The 14954-nt window shown below is 40.6% G+C and overlaps 1 protein-coding gene across 1 annotated transcript; it reads right to left on the minus strand.

Annotated features, from left to right (window-relative positions):
• Nucleotides 1-10297: 10297 nt before the first annotated feature.
• On the minus strand, nt 10298-11440 carry S1PR3 (sphingosine-1-phosphate receptor 3). Its single transcript, XM_077816375.1, has one exon. The coding sequence runs from the start codon at nt 11438-11440 to the stop codon at nt 10298-10300; it is 1143 nt and encodes a 380-aa protein (XP_077672501.1).
• Nucleotides 11441-14954: the final 3514 nt, after the last annotated feature.

Here is a 14954-nt window from a genome sequence, read left to right on the forward strand (position 1 = left end):
TAGACATGCCTTAGGGCCACGTTACTAACTCTTAAGTAAACCAAATGTTTCACATTAATTTTACTGTAGGTGTGCAAGAGTCGTTATTTGGTTGAAATCAATGCAAAATTTTCAGTGAAGTTGCCCTTATTAGTTCTGGCAGCTGAATTTCAGCCTTGTTTCCGAAGTTTCAATCAGACATTTTGGTTGCTGCAGAAATTTCAATCATGTAGATGGCACAAAGAAAAAAATACCATTAGCTCCTGACTTCAATGGGTGTTCTGCCCAAAAAAGTACTCCTGTGCTCATCTTCAATAATGGAAGCATGGGAGAGCTAGGCTGGCCATATCTGGGTGGAGAGCACAGAGGGAGACCCAGCTTCCACGGCATTCTGTCTCCTTGCCTGGGGAAGACCCTCAGCAGAGCTGAAACTTTGTAGATCAGGTGATGGTGTGTGGCACAGGAGGGGGCGGAGACCATCAGAATTCCACAGCATGCTGTCCTGCAGACCACACAGATACCACCAATGGGAGTTAATGCTGTCCCAAGCAGCACTAACTTCTACAGCATCTGTCCTACGGTTTGTGTTAAGGAGCTGCATGGGAAACAGCCAATGGTGCCATTTTTCCTGGGATGGCTGAGCCAAAGCCCATTGAAATCAATGGAATCAGCCTGTAGGTTTGGAGGCCCATGACTTTTGCCTCTCTACAGCCCCCAGACCTTTCCTCTCTGAGGAGAGTATTAGAAGGAAACTCCATAAGTGTCCTATCAGGGGGTTGCGTGGCCCTCTCATATCGGTTTTCTATGGGAGATTGCAATTTAGGACTGAACAAGGGCTACAAGGTATGAATAGAAAATAAAGCAGTGCACGAAGAAGATGTAGGTATGTACTAGAAATCTGGCAGGTATGACCTGCCAGTTTTATATGTTCTGTGTCTGGGGTTTATTATTTATTCCCCTCATGGAATGGTAGTCTCCTATTTCTTAGCATGATAGTCTCCAGGTTCCCTGCTATGCAGTTAGGAGAGGAGAATTAATAAATATTTATACCCTTGTACAATTATTGCTGGCAGACAAAATGCCAGATGCTAGCTTCAATTTATTCGTAATGGAATTTATACATATTTATATATTTGTAAGTAATAAATGCCCCATTTTAAAGCTGGCACATTTTTGCAGCGTCCAGGCAATTTGCAGCTTTATATCAGGACTTTGCAACTTGTGACTGTTTAATAACATTTAGTTACAAATCCATGTTCCAAACTTTTGTCCAGGGCATCAAGGCAGAGACCCTCAAAGGTATTTAGCTGTCCAACTAGTTACACACTTAAATACCTTTAAGGATCTGGACTCCACTGTCTACTTGATGCAGCGAATAGAACCAAATATGTACAGTAAGTGTAAATATATATAAACAATGCTGTACACTAAGGTGGAATTTTCAAACATGTGCAGCCTTCACCCAACTCTGCTGTCACTAAAGTCAAACTCCCATTGATTTTACTGGGAGCAGAGTTAGGCCAATGCTCAAAGCTTTTGAAAATCCTACACCAGGAATACAAAATAAAAGAGCTCACCTCAAACACTTACCAACAATATTGAGTTTTTACTTCACATATTTTTCCAGTTAGAGTTTTGTGAAGGTTACTTACCTTGCTGCTGATCAAAGTAGGGGGAACTGTTCACTAAATCATATATTTGACTCTCACACTTGTGATACCTCAAAATTAAGAAATACAATGGGTAAATTTGAAATGTGTTCATGCCTAACATGAAGATCTATTCTACAACTTTCTCCCCCAGTTCCTCCTCTATCTTCAGTGAGGTTATAAAAAAAAACAACACCCAGAAAATATTCATTATAAACCAATGAAAATACATTATAAACTAACAAAAAATAATGAATATAGTTGGTATGGGAAATAGATTTTTTTCCCGTGTGACTAGATTTGTGTAGTAATGTCTTCTGTTCCAAGTGAAGTTCTCTAGTCCAAACATAACTTAAACCCTGGCACAAGCTGAGTTTTTTTGGAAGATGAATATGTTCCTTTCAGTCATGAATTTTTTTAAAAAAAACTTACTGCAGTAATTTTTTTTTCAAAAGTACTTTCAAAATTTATTACTTTTTAGAAACATTTTTGATTGAGAATTGTACAAACTGGTCTCTCTGTGAAGATGAGTGGTGTGTGGAAATACTGTGGTTGTTTATTGTCCCTGAAACTTTTGTGAGTTCAAAATGAAATCTATTATGAAATGTTCTACTATGTCCCAAGATTTTTGCTAGTCCACTGCTAGTGTCCACTTTGTTTTTAGAGCTGAATCGACTCTTAGGAAATCCTTCAGCCACGGAATTTAGTCACTTAGCCCATTTTTGATTTTCCAGCTTGTGCAGGAAGTAATGAACTCACCACTACTTTTATCAGATCTAAGGACTTGTCTACATGGCACAACAAAGCACTCTAGAGAGGAACAGCGAATAGTGGAGTGCTGTAACATGTGGCTCTCTAACTGCCCCATGTAGACTCTTCTGGCATGAACTAAAAGGTAGCTGATTAACTAGGTGCCTTTCAGTTTGTGCCAGCACAACCTATATGGGGTAGTAAGAGCACAGACGATTAGACCACTCTACAAATCACACCCCTCTGGAGAACTTGGCCACGGCATACAGACAAACTCTAAATGTAGGCAGTGGGCCTGATTCTTATCCCCCTTATCCAGGTTTTCCACTCACTAGTTTAAGTCATTTTTTACTTCATTGAAGTCATTCCTGATTTAGAGCAGAAACAGTGAGATCAGAATCAGACCCAGTGTGAACCATGGCCAAATTCTACAGGGCTTATTTCACTGAGGAGGTGAGTGATGTCAATGAACTGCTCATGTCAGCAGAGTAGGTGGAGTTTGACCCCAATTATTTTAGATTACAACATGCTAGGGAAATAAAATGACAGTTAGGGCCAAATAATGTGTTATGAGTTGGCCGCAGTTACACTGGAGTAGTTCCATTTGCTCCAACAGAGTTATTGTTGATCTACAAGAATCCATGTGAGAACTGAAACAAACCCCATTAATAAGATTTTGCCAATTACCATTTTCATAACACAAATAATTGCTGCTATATGTCCTGATTCTGGGCCAGATAATATCCTGGTCTGTGTGCCGAGATTTTCCTCTCTCGTCTGCAAAAGGATGGAGTTGGTGGGTTAGCCAACTCTACAGTAACATCCTGTTCCGTCCTTGGACACGGTGGACAGCACTCTGAGGGTTGGCATTCATGGAGGAGGAAGGGCACTGATTGGGTGTGCTTGTGGGGTGGGGAGTGGGCAGCCCCATGTTGGATCAGTGGGAGGCTGGGCTGATGCGCATCAACCCAGCCTCCCTCTTATCCCACAGATTACTTGAGAAAGGCAGTACCTTGTATTAGCTTCCTTGTAGAATTTCCCTCTTTAAGGGGAGGTCAGAAGTAGCTGTGGCCAGGGATGCTCCTTGCTGCCATAGCCACTAAGGAGTGTGGATGGGGAACTGGAGCTTTACAAACAGTGGAGGCAGCACTAATGTAGATGCTAGGGGAATCCTTAGGTTTGTGGGCAGGCCCCACAGCTCAGCTCATTCTGTGACTGGGCAAACGGTACTGGCAAAACTCAGAGAAAACTCTCCTTTGAGTTCTCTTCCAATTTAACCTGCTTCCATGGGGTTTACCACTGGAAAGGACTGTCCAGGCTCCTGAGAGAGGCTGAACCTACAGCTCCAGCTGAAGTCAATGGATGAAATTGTGCTCTGATTACATCAGTGTAAATCCCATGTAGTCCATTAAATTAAGTGATGCTACACCAGGTTTGCACTGGTGGAATTCAGCCCAAAGAATATGGTCCAGTGAGAGTTGATCAACCCCTCTCAGGATTTCATAGCTTTGTGGATTTTATGATAGCAGATGGAGTTGCGTGAACATTATTTGTTTTAATTTTTATTATTATGGCAGGTGAAAATAATGAACTTTCAGGCAATGCTTCACTTCTAATTACAATTGGTTACTGGGAAATGTGCCTTTATTATGAAATAGCATAATTCTGCTTGTGTAGCAAACCCTTAGAGCATTTAACTTAATTACTAAGGATCTGAGCTTGTTCCCACTGAAATCAGAGGCCAAACTCCCTTTGACTGCAACAGAGTCAGAGCCTGTCATATTTGGTTGACATTGTATTTGTGTAGATACAGTGCTTTCAGACATGACTTTTATAATTTAACTAAGTTTTCTACACAAACACACACGCTTGTTCCATTTCTTTGAAAGGTGACTGCTACATCATAACTTTGGTTCAAAGGTTTGAGATTTCAAAAAAAGTTTTCTAAAAAGTTTATGGTACTTAATGATTTTAAAATACTGTAACGCTGTAAGACTGTTGGCAATAAAAACTCTTGTGAAAGCTCTTTTCCTTAGGTGGTTTCTTTTGTAGTCTGGAACAAAAATAAAGGCTCTGAAATAATGAGTGTGAAGCGTGTATTTCTTTTGTGGCTTTTCCTCTATGTACAACAAATCAGCTAGACTGAGGGTCTGATTCTGATCCCACATAAGTGCAACTTTTGGCCCAGTGCAGAACCAGTTATTTGGGCTGCATTCTAAGATATTCTTTGGTGTTTGTGGTGAAAGAATCAAGGATGGATACCCTCCACAGCACCTGTAGTCCCATCATCACTGTCAATCCCCTAGTTTCCCTGCCCCTCAATCCCCATTGTGTTTGCACTGCCAGGTGGGCTTTCTAAATCCAGGCTCCCCTTTCTACAGTAGAGCCATGCTGGTTCTGCAGTGGGCAGTGCTCTGAGTTCCCATGAAGAACAGAGCTAGATTTATCCATTTGTGTATAACTGCCTCATATATTGTAATATTGGCTATTGCATAGGCATGCACAAGCTGAGTAGCTAGCTTTAAAATGAGCACAGTGCTGAGCTGCAGGAAGTGAATTCGAATGATGAGTTTCCTCTTCATTGGAATCCACTGCCAGAATGAAGCGGAGAGATCAGGGTTGCGTGGAAGGTTGCCATGTCAACCCAGAACCATGAGGCCCCAAACAGTTGAATGGCTCACATAGCTTGTAAATTGGGCTAACTCAAATAGTTTCTTAGAATGGAATGGGGCATTTAAGCTCAGGCTTATGGACATGTATGTGGGCTTTGGCTATGACAGTAGAACCTCAGAGTTATGAATACTAGGGTTACAAATTGACCAGTCAACCACACACCTCATTTGGAACCTGAAGTACACAATCAGGCAGTAGCAGAGCCAAAAAAAAAAAGAAGAAGCAAATACAGTATAGTTCTGTGTTTAAATGTAAACTACTAAGAAAAATAAAGGGAAAGCAGCATTTTTCTTCTGCATGGTAAAGTTTCAAAGCTGTATTAAGTCAATGTTCAGTTGTAAACTTTTGAAAGAACAACCGTAATGTTTTGTTCAGAGTTACAAACATTTCAGACTTACTAACAATCTCCATTCCCGAGGTGTTTGTAACTGAGGTTCTACTGCACGTATTTTCATTCTTATTTCAGATCTAAGTATGGAGACACACACATACCATTCTTAACTTGAGGCATGGGGTGAGTTTCACTGCCCTGCGCTTTAAGCAAGGGGGAGCATGTCTGGCTGGCTGTGAGAAGAGAGCAATGCTTTCTGGCTTCTGGGGAGGAGGGGAGATGTAAAACTGCTGGAAAAGCAGTCCGTGTGCTGGATGACTCACCACCTAGGAATGAGGGGTTTAAAAAGGTCAGCCTGGGCCTGGACTCCCCTCATCACTCCGAACAGGCTAGGTAGCACCCATCCTCCCTCCCTATTTAGGTCAGAAATATGCCAGGTAATTAGCTATATCTGCTGTGGGCATTACGCTAGCTGCCCTGTTAAGGGGGGCTGGGAAGGAATTTTTCCCTCACCAACATAATGGCCAGGTACAGTGGGGATTTTTTGCCTTCCTCGCAGCAGGTTCAGTGGGCTCTGTTCATGCACAGCATGATGGGCGGTAGGCCATATGTCACAACTCTTTATTTAAGTGTATAGCGGATCTTCAGTTCAGGAACTCCATAATTTAAGGCACAAAAGAACGGATAAATGGCTTGGAAAAGGAATTAAGAAGAGGTGCTTGGTAACTGAGCAAGCTGGGGGCAGTTGGGGACTCCTCTGATTGGTAAAGCCGGGAGCCAAACCCCCCATCATTAGCGTCCACCTTAACCGGGGGGGGGGTGGTGGTGGTCGGAAAGGTACCAGCAAGGGAATTGCTGGAGGGACCTGGATGAAAAGGGAAGGGGGGAGCTGGTGGAAGCTCCCCGCCCCGGTATTGGCGGTTCCCCGCAGTGGATCTGCTGGAGGGACATGAACAGAAAAGTGTGTGTGTTTGTGGGGGGGGGGAGTGCTTGAAAAAAGCACTCCCCACCTGTAGCCAGACAGCCAGCCCCCCCTCTCAGACAAGCATTGCTGGGAACACAAGGGAGCCAAAACAACAGGGCACTTAACATAAATTCCAGCACAGCCTTTGAAGCTGTGAGAAGCCCAGGTGTGCTGCTCCAATGTGCCTCTGGGAACATATACAACGATTAGGCTCACAGCAGACAGAGAAGCTGTGACAGACATGGCTCTTAGCCCCTACTAAATAGCGTGATGCACACACCCCAACATCCTAGGTGGGAAAATATTTACCCTGATGAAAGGAATGTCCAGTAGTCGACACTTATTGTTTCTCTCCCTTGCAAGTGTAAACTACTTTTGCGAGAGCTGGCGTCTCCCAGACAGACCAGCCCCAATTTGGCATAAGAAAGGAGAAAGAGAATAAAGGAGTACAGAGGTATAAGTATGGGACCTACAGCACCATGATTTTTGAGTGCTTTTCACTATCTATCTGCTGGTCAGATAAGTGACTGCCTCCCAAGGCTTCTGCAGCTAAGAGGGTCCCTAAGCCTTGTCCCTTATTCGTCTTTCCGCAGAATTGAGTGATCGATCCTGGCTTGGCACCGCTGGAATCGAGAGATGCAAGGAGGGTAAGAAGCACCTACACCTGATCTCCTATCTTTAGTGTACACATATTTTGAAATAGAGCTCTATACTTTATTTTCTTTCTTTGGGATTGTGGCTTCAGTTTTGTAACTTGTTTGTGTGTGTAACATCTCTACATTTAAGTAAGTAGGCACTAGCAATTTTGTAACCACATGATTAGAATCTAGCTTAATAAATTTTGGTAACCATTTGTGCATAAGCCTGACTTGTTTCTCTGGTTTACTGTAAAGCAGCCAACACAATTAAAGAACCTCAGCCGTTTTGGCTATAAAGCCTGGCCATTAGGTGAGAGTACTAAGAGCCTAGCGTTAAGTTGTGCCGCCTCCACGGGGCAAACTCTTGGGGCGCCTGTCAGTCAATCCTGACTGCCCACTGCGAAGGAGCTCTGAGCTCTAGCAGTTAAAGTCACGGGTGTGGAGAGGCTCTTAGTGCTGCCATTGGGGCACCTGTCAGTCAGTGTTGACTGCCCACTGCGAAGGAGCTCTGAGCTCTAGCAGTTAAAGTCACGGGTGTTTAGGACCTTGGGGCATCCGTCAGCCTAGCCCGGGCTGCCCGCCGCGAAGGGACAGTGCGTCCTAGCGGTTAAAGTCACGGATGGTATAAAACGGGCATCGCTGGCACCTCACCAAACATCCTTGGCCATCGGCTAACACCACCCGCCAGTGAATTGTGGGGGTTTTCTCCTGCACTGCACATTTTATCTGCTGGGTTACTCCCAGACATCTACTAATAAAGTAGCGGCCTGATTAAACCCATATCTAATGTCTCCTGTCATTCTTTCGGCCTAGCCAGACAACAGCCACACTGCTTTCCCTCACACTAATGGGAGTTGAGTTGCTCAAGCCCTTCCTGTTTACAATAGCTGAGAATGAAGCTTTTGGGTTAGGGGAAGACTGGTCATTTAAACAAATCAAACATTTAGAAGAACAGGTAACAGAAGGACTTTAGCAAACATTTTTAATGACACTCCTGTCAAGAGAGCTGTCCAAGACTGGAGAGTATAACCACACATCACTCCAAGATGTAAAGAGATAAACCATGAAACTACAATATAGCCACAGTTCAGTTTATAACAAATACACATACAAATCCTACAGCTTTGATTCACTTCATAGCCACAGTTCAGTTTCCTATGTCAGTACACTTGTTTTCTTGCCACTCTTTGCCAAGATTTTCTTTCAAGTGGCTTATAAATTGTAACTCACTGCATTGGGAAGTCTCTGTTTTATACAAGTCATTTCATATTTATTGGTATCTTCACAGTTGCTGCAAAATCAGCCTCTTTCTTTTTACAGCTGTCAGAAGACTACTGACATTTTTACACATAGACTCTTACCTTGCACTTGACAATGAAAAGGCAAAACGGTATATGTCGAAAGGCTTTTGCTACATACATTACAGGGTTTATGCACTGTACATATTTGGACATATTCTTTAAACACAGCTGCTTTAATTAAGAGAAAGAAAACTAAGCACCAGTTTTTGTAAGTTGTGAATTAAGAAGAGTTATGATTTTTTGAGGATTACGATACCTTACTTAGTGATTTCCCTGCCATTGCAGGGGCTTCAGGCAGTGGTGTGCCCCTTTTTTCCCTACGGCACATAATAGTCTAGTCTCCTGTGGGCTGTAATACTTTGGTCTAATTTTGGTTGTTGGATTTAATGTGTGGGTGCTAGGTGGGGTGGGGGACTGTGATATACACTGAGACTAGATGATCTGGTGGTCCCTTCTGGTCTTAAACTCTATGACTCTAATGCTTGGTTTGATTCATTTAGGCTGGTCTTTTCAAATGGGTCCAAGGGAGTTAGGTGCTCAACTGCTATTGAAAGTCAATGAGAGCTAATTTGAGCACCTGATTCACATAGGTCCTTTTGAAAAAATCCCAGCCTTAAAGCACAACTTCTTTATACTTGTGTGTAAATTAGGCATGCTGCACTGACTTCAAGCAAGCTATGCTGCTTTAGACCAGCTGAGGCTCTGGCCCCATGTATTTATGAGCTGTTAATCACAATGGACCAGACTACCTCCTCTTGGGATAACACATTTGGAAGGGGATTGCGGGGCAGGAAAAGTCCACAAAGTCCTCACAGGGGATAGATTTGGGGTGCCAACATGGGTGCAGAGGGCCAGGTCCCCAGTGGACTCACGGGGAGCCATTCCACATCCAGAGGAACAAACTGTAATATCCCTTCTCTTGTGCAGCATGACTCCAAATGAACAGTTCTGCATCAGCTGGATCTGTCCCTAGAAGATGTTAATACAGCTCCACGCTGTACTAGCTCCTGGATGGGACTCCAGAAGTTGTGCAAGGATTTTGTCATGGTCCATTGCCTTTTTAAAGGAAGCCTGTTTTAACTGTGGAAGAATGCCACTTTGTAGAGACTTTCACAGGTTTGACATACTGTTTGCAATATATTTAAAAATGTAAGTAAAAATACATGCATTGGAAAAGTACCTACCCTTGATATATGTGTGAATTGTTAGATCATATTTTAACTACCTTGAATAAAAAACATATATACTTACTTTTAGTGGTTATTCGATACAGTTTGCATAAAATAAACTGAAAAAATTTGGCCACGGCCCTAGTGATCATACTGTTACTATGTAAACATGAGCAATCTGTGATTACTGGTTGCAAGAAAAACTACTGAGTAGACATAGCATCTTTATCTGCTCAGTTCAGGATTACTACTTCATACATTTTCAAACATACAATTTGAAACTTCTACATACTTGTATAATCTGTATTATTGCATTATATACTGTAATACTATGCATAGCATAATACAAACTTTTGCCATACAATTACTATTTAATAAAGAAATGTACAAATATACAGTTATTTATACCACATACATGTAAGGCTATTAACATAACAGCAAAATATGTATAGAGAAATATAATGCACTTTGTATAATGTAAGTAACCTTTCTCCCAATTAACAATAAACAGGATAGTGGGATACGTATAATAGCTGATGTTTCTTATAGGTGATGTAGATGTACTGTAAGATCAGACTTTACCAAATACACTGATGTCATACATGTCATCATGACACAAGGATTTTGTGCAGACTGTTGGGTAGTAGAAAAAGCTTTCCTGAGTCAGATCTTTTACAGAATTAAAACCCAAAGCAAAACAAGTCATGTGATAAATAGACACTCAGTTAACTAAGTGGTTAGTATCTTCCCCTTGATTTAAGTTACAATTTAAGTGCATGAAAATGGAAAGCTTGTAATTGAATCCTACAAAGCCATAGATGAGTCCTTGACTTGCAGAGTCCTTCATTTGCACAAGTTTCCATTCTGAAATGATGATTTATCTTTTTCATTTATACTTGAGGGAACACTAATCTGTGGGAAATCATCCTTTGGTTTCTGTGCATTGCTGCTGCTAGACTTACTTCTGCTTTGATCTGGAGTGGGCTGAATAGGCAAAGATCTGGCCACATTGGTCTTCACTAGACAGCCACAAACAAGGCGAAAGAAAGCCCGACGCATTTCCTTGCTGGCTAAAGTGTAGATGATGGGATTCATCGCAGAATTGAGGACAGCCAAAGCAATGAACCAGTCAGCCTTGTATAAAATGGCACATTCTTTTACTCTGCAGGCTACATCTATAAGCAACAGAATAAATAATGGAGACCAACAAGCAATGAAAACACCAACTACAATAACAACTGTCCTAAGCAGTGCCATAGATCTCTCTGAGTTACTATGATTAGTGACGTTACGGCTACTGGATTTTACCAGTATGTAAATACGTGCATAAAGGATAACAATTGCCACCAAAATGGCTATGAAGATACTTATGCAAAATACAACATATTTCTTGGAATAAAGAGGCAAAATTGTTGAGCAGTCTGGTAAATTGCTGATACAGTTCCAGCCAAGGATTGGTAAGGCACCGAGGGAAACCGAGATAAGCCAACATGTTCCAATAAGAAGGAAGACCCTGTACTTTTTATTTGCATCATAAGGCCTCATTTTGATCATAGTTAAATGTCTCTCAATGGCTATGGCTAATAAGCTTAAAGTGGAAGCTCCTAGGGCAACAAACATACTTCCTTCCCTAATAAACCAAATTGTGTAGGACAGGCTCAGAGTTCTTTTTCCAGACATAAGAATGTTTACTTTGTAAACAATTCCAGCCAACAGATCACAGAGAGCTAGATTGCCAATAAAAAAGTACATACGGTTGTGAAATTTGTTATTTTTCCATATGGCAATCAACACCATCAAGTTTTCCAGGACTATGAAACTACATATGATCAGAAATGAAACAGTTGTTAACCCTATGCGATCAGTCGCCTTTTCTCTTAGAATAAGTTTTCCTGTATAATTATAATGTAGCACAATTACAGAGTCAGATTCTTCATTTCCTGGAGTGGTGAACGTAGCAACAAATGGCATAGTAACTGTCGCCATAATTTGTTTGTTTTGTTTTTTAAAATCATGAAAGTCTAATTCCAATATCTTTCCACAAGAGGGAACTCAAGTCACATTCCCCAAAGCAGTTCTCTGAGTCGTTTGAGGATGCCCCAGGCTTCAGTAGTTGTTGCATGTCAACATCCAGCAGTGGCAGTGAAACCAAGAACCTGGGGGAGAAAAAAAGTAAGTAGAGTCAATATCACTGTCTTTATATAAAGCAAATCCTATGTATATGCCTTATAATAATTTAAAGGAACATTAAATTTGTGGGGAACATTAAATATATACCAAGGATTGATGTTACAGTGGGTTTGATCATTTGGAATCTGAAAGCCAACCACCTACTAACTAAAACTTTAGTCATATAATTTGATTATAATTCTACTGATGAAAAAAGAGGGAAATGGCGGGTATTGACTCCCTGTGTTGTCGGATCCAAAATAACTATTGCTGAGTAAACAAAGTATTTTACGTGGAACTGAGGAGTAGGGAGGAAGGTTTAGCACAAACACCCAACCAATCTCAGGGAGTTTAGTAACTACCTAATTTTGACTCTAAACAGGAATAATTGTAAGTAGTTTTACTTGAAATCCTCCAAAGCCAACACAGTTTTTAAGATAACAGATCAGATCCTCAGCTCCTGTTATGCTCCCTGGGCCACTGAAGAGGTACAAAGTGACTTTGCACCATCTCTAAAGTGTTGATGAGCATGGGAGAATCCAGAGGTGATGATGAGGCAGTTTGGGATAGGGTGGAGATATTCTGGGGCAGATCAGGAATGTGACAGGGTCTAGGCAGCGGTGCTTGAATGCTATGTGCTCTGCTGTTGTCAAACCAGTGGAACATCCCTGTGACTGTTAAAAGTGGCTGTGGGAGCTGTTTTGGTCCCTGGCAGCCCTAGGATTAGAAAAGGTATAAAGGTGGATTTTAGCCACTTGTGCTCAACTTGTCAGGTACCCAGGCCCCAGCTGCTACTGTAATAGATGTGTTATAAATGTCTAAAATAGTTTCTCTCTCTTAACATGGCAAAATTATACTATTTATAGTTAAGCTGGTGTCTGAAAACCCACGAGCTCAAAGACAATTCTACTAATTGGTTGCATTAGGTAACTTTTCAGTATCATTACTTTATATACAAATTAAGTCCAACCTTTATTTGTGCCATCTAATGAAAAGAAATCAGTAGTTCATAGCATGTAACTTCAGAACTACATTAGTTTCTCGATTTAATTATACGTGAAAGATTAATCAGACTTAATATTTTACTAATACTTTTAAAAACAGCTTTGATTTTTCTTTCTCTGTCATGGCTTTGAATCATCACTAGTTTTTTCCATGAACTTTGATATAATATAAATTCACAATAGAGGACCCGAGGCTCATATTTTTTTATTATGGCATACAAATACTGCAAAAGGACTACATGACTATGCAAAAATAATATGTGATGATGTAAGTATGGTGGTGCTTCAGCCTTACGATTTTGCAGGAATTGTTAGAACTTAGATACTGCATGGTCAGACTGGTACCAGCACTTAGTTATTAGGTACTATAAAAAATACATACATTGTTCAATAACACTGTTATAACTTGGACCTGATCCTTTTCCCACTGAAGATGGGAGGCAAAACTCCCACTGATGTCACTGGAATAGGATTGGACCATTAGGTTGCCAACAGTTTTTCTGAGGCCCTATAAATCTGAACCTTTTAAACAAAACAACTTTATTCTTAGCAGAGGCTGACTATCATAAATAATTTACAATCTGCACACTGTATTGCACTGAAACTTTTTGGATGTTTCTCCTTCACTATAAAAGTCATTTCACATTGTCCACATTCACTGTAAATGCCTTCCCACTATAATACATTTTTATGTGTGACCACAGAAGAAATCAGCTAGCCATAATTCGATAGTTAGATCAAGCAAAGATATTCATCACTGGGCACACAACAAAATGATTAGTTGATGTTTAAATATATGATATAATGGAAACCTACTTACAGTATCACAGGCAACAAAATAAATATTTCAGTAGTAACTATTTTGTGAGTAGAGCCATCATTTTGTTATGTAGAAGAACAAATATGTTGCTTTCTGTCCCCTGTGTGACCAATGAAATATTAAACTTTATCAACCAGAACCTCAGCTGGTGTAAATCAGCACAGCTCTATTAAAGCCAGTATTAGCTACACCAATTTACACCACCTGAGGACATGGACTATATATTTAATCAACAAAAAAGACACAGGATATCTTCCATTGTTCTTAACTACCTATTGTTAAAATTATGATCATATGCAGTATCACAATCAACGTAAATCTTTGCTTGCTTTGGACAGTGTATTGGACAATCAACAATAGAGTTTCCTGCTGAACGATGGCTTTTATCAACATGATCTAAAGTAAGCAGTATTACCAGTTAGGACCTACAGAAAATAAATCTCACTGATGAACCTTTTCAATATTTATATTAATAATAATGCAATAAATAATTTAGGAAAATGCTTGAAAATTAAAATTTAATCTGGAAGCAACATTTAAAAGTAATGTTTTGGACCATATTATGCTATTGATTTTTAAGCGGAACTTCCTGTTTTTCTGCTTAAAAATCAATGGCATAATATGGCCTGCTAATTTTTTTTAATAGTTAGTTGAATATTACTATAAGAAGACATTGTCAGATAGAACATTTTACAGGACACTTCTTTGTCAACATAGCACTACAGATATAGACATTTTACAAAATGTCTTAATGTCAGTTACATACAAATGACTGGTCACTGCTTACTAATCCTTCTATTTCTCCTGTTGTCCATAGAATGTTCCAAGTAAAATAGGGTAGATGAGACCAACTTCTAATGTAACAAAGAAACAGGACTTTCCCACTCTCACTTCCTCTAAATAAAACAAAAGCCATTCAAGTCTTCTTCATACATCATAAATTAAAGAAACAAAAAAATCACAAAGCCCTAATATATTTCCAGGTCTCCTTTAAATTGCCCTAGCAGAAACTTGTTTCCAGCTAAACAATAACAGCAGGAAAGCTGTGAAACTTCTCTCTCTCCCATCATATTCACAACAATGTGATATCCACTCACCTTGAAAAACTGTGTCTGGAGATTCATGTGAAAGTCTCACTGAGAACACTTAAATATCAAAGCTTCATCTACATGTCTGATTCAGCTGTTCTCAGTACAGACCTCAAGGCAGGGGGCAAAGATGGATGTATACCACCTTTACACCTCACTTTCTCCCCCAAACACCAGTGCTGCTGGGGGCCAGTTTGTCCCTATATACAAAGTATAGCAGCCTCCTTTGCTGCTCTAACTCACACCAGCAGAAATGGCTCCCCAGCACCCACTAAATTGGCCTGGGATCCCAAAGCACATCAGGGTTGCCCATATACTCTCTGTGTTGAGAACAGAGGAAGTAGCATAGAGTCAGTAATGTGGCTGTGGTAGCTGGGGATTTTCCCAAGTCAGGGAAATACCTAACTGCCCAATTAATA

This window comes from Eretmochelys imbricata, chromosome 5, assembly GCF_965152235.1.
Source record: "Eretmochelys imbricata isolate rEreImb1 chromosome 5, rEreImb1.hap1, whole genome shotgun sequence".
Taxonomy (NCBI): domain Eukaryota; kingdom Metazoa; phylum Chordata; order Testudines; family Cheloniidae; genus Eretmochelys; species Eretmochelys imbricata.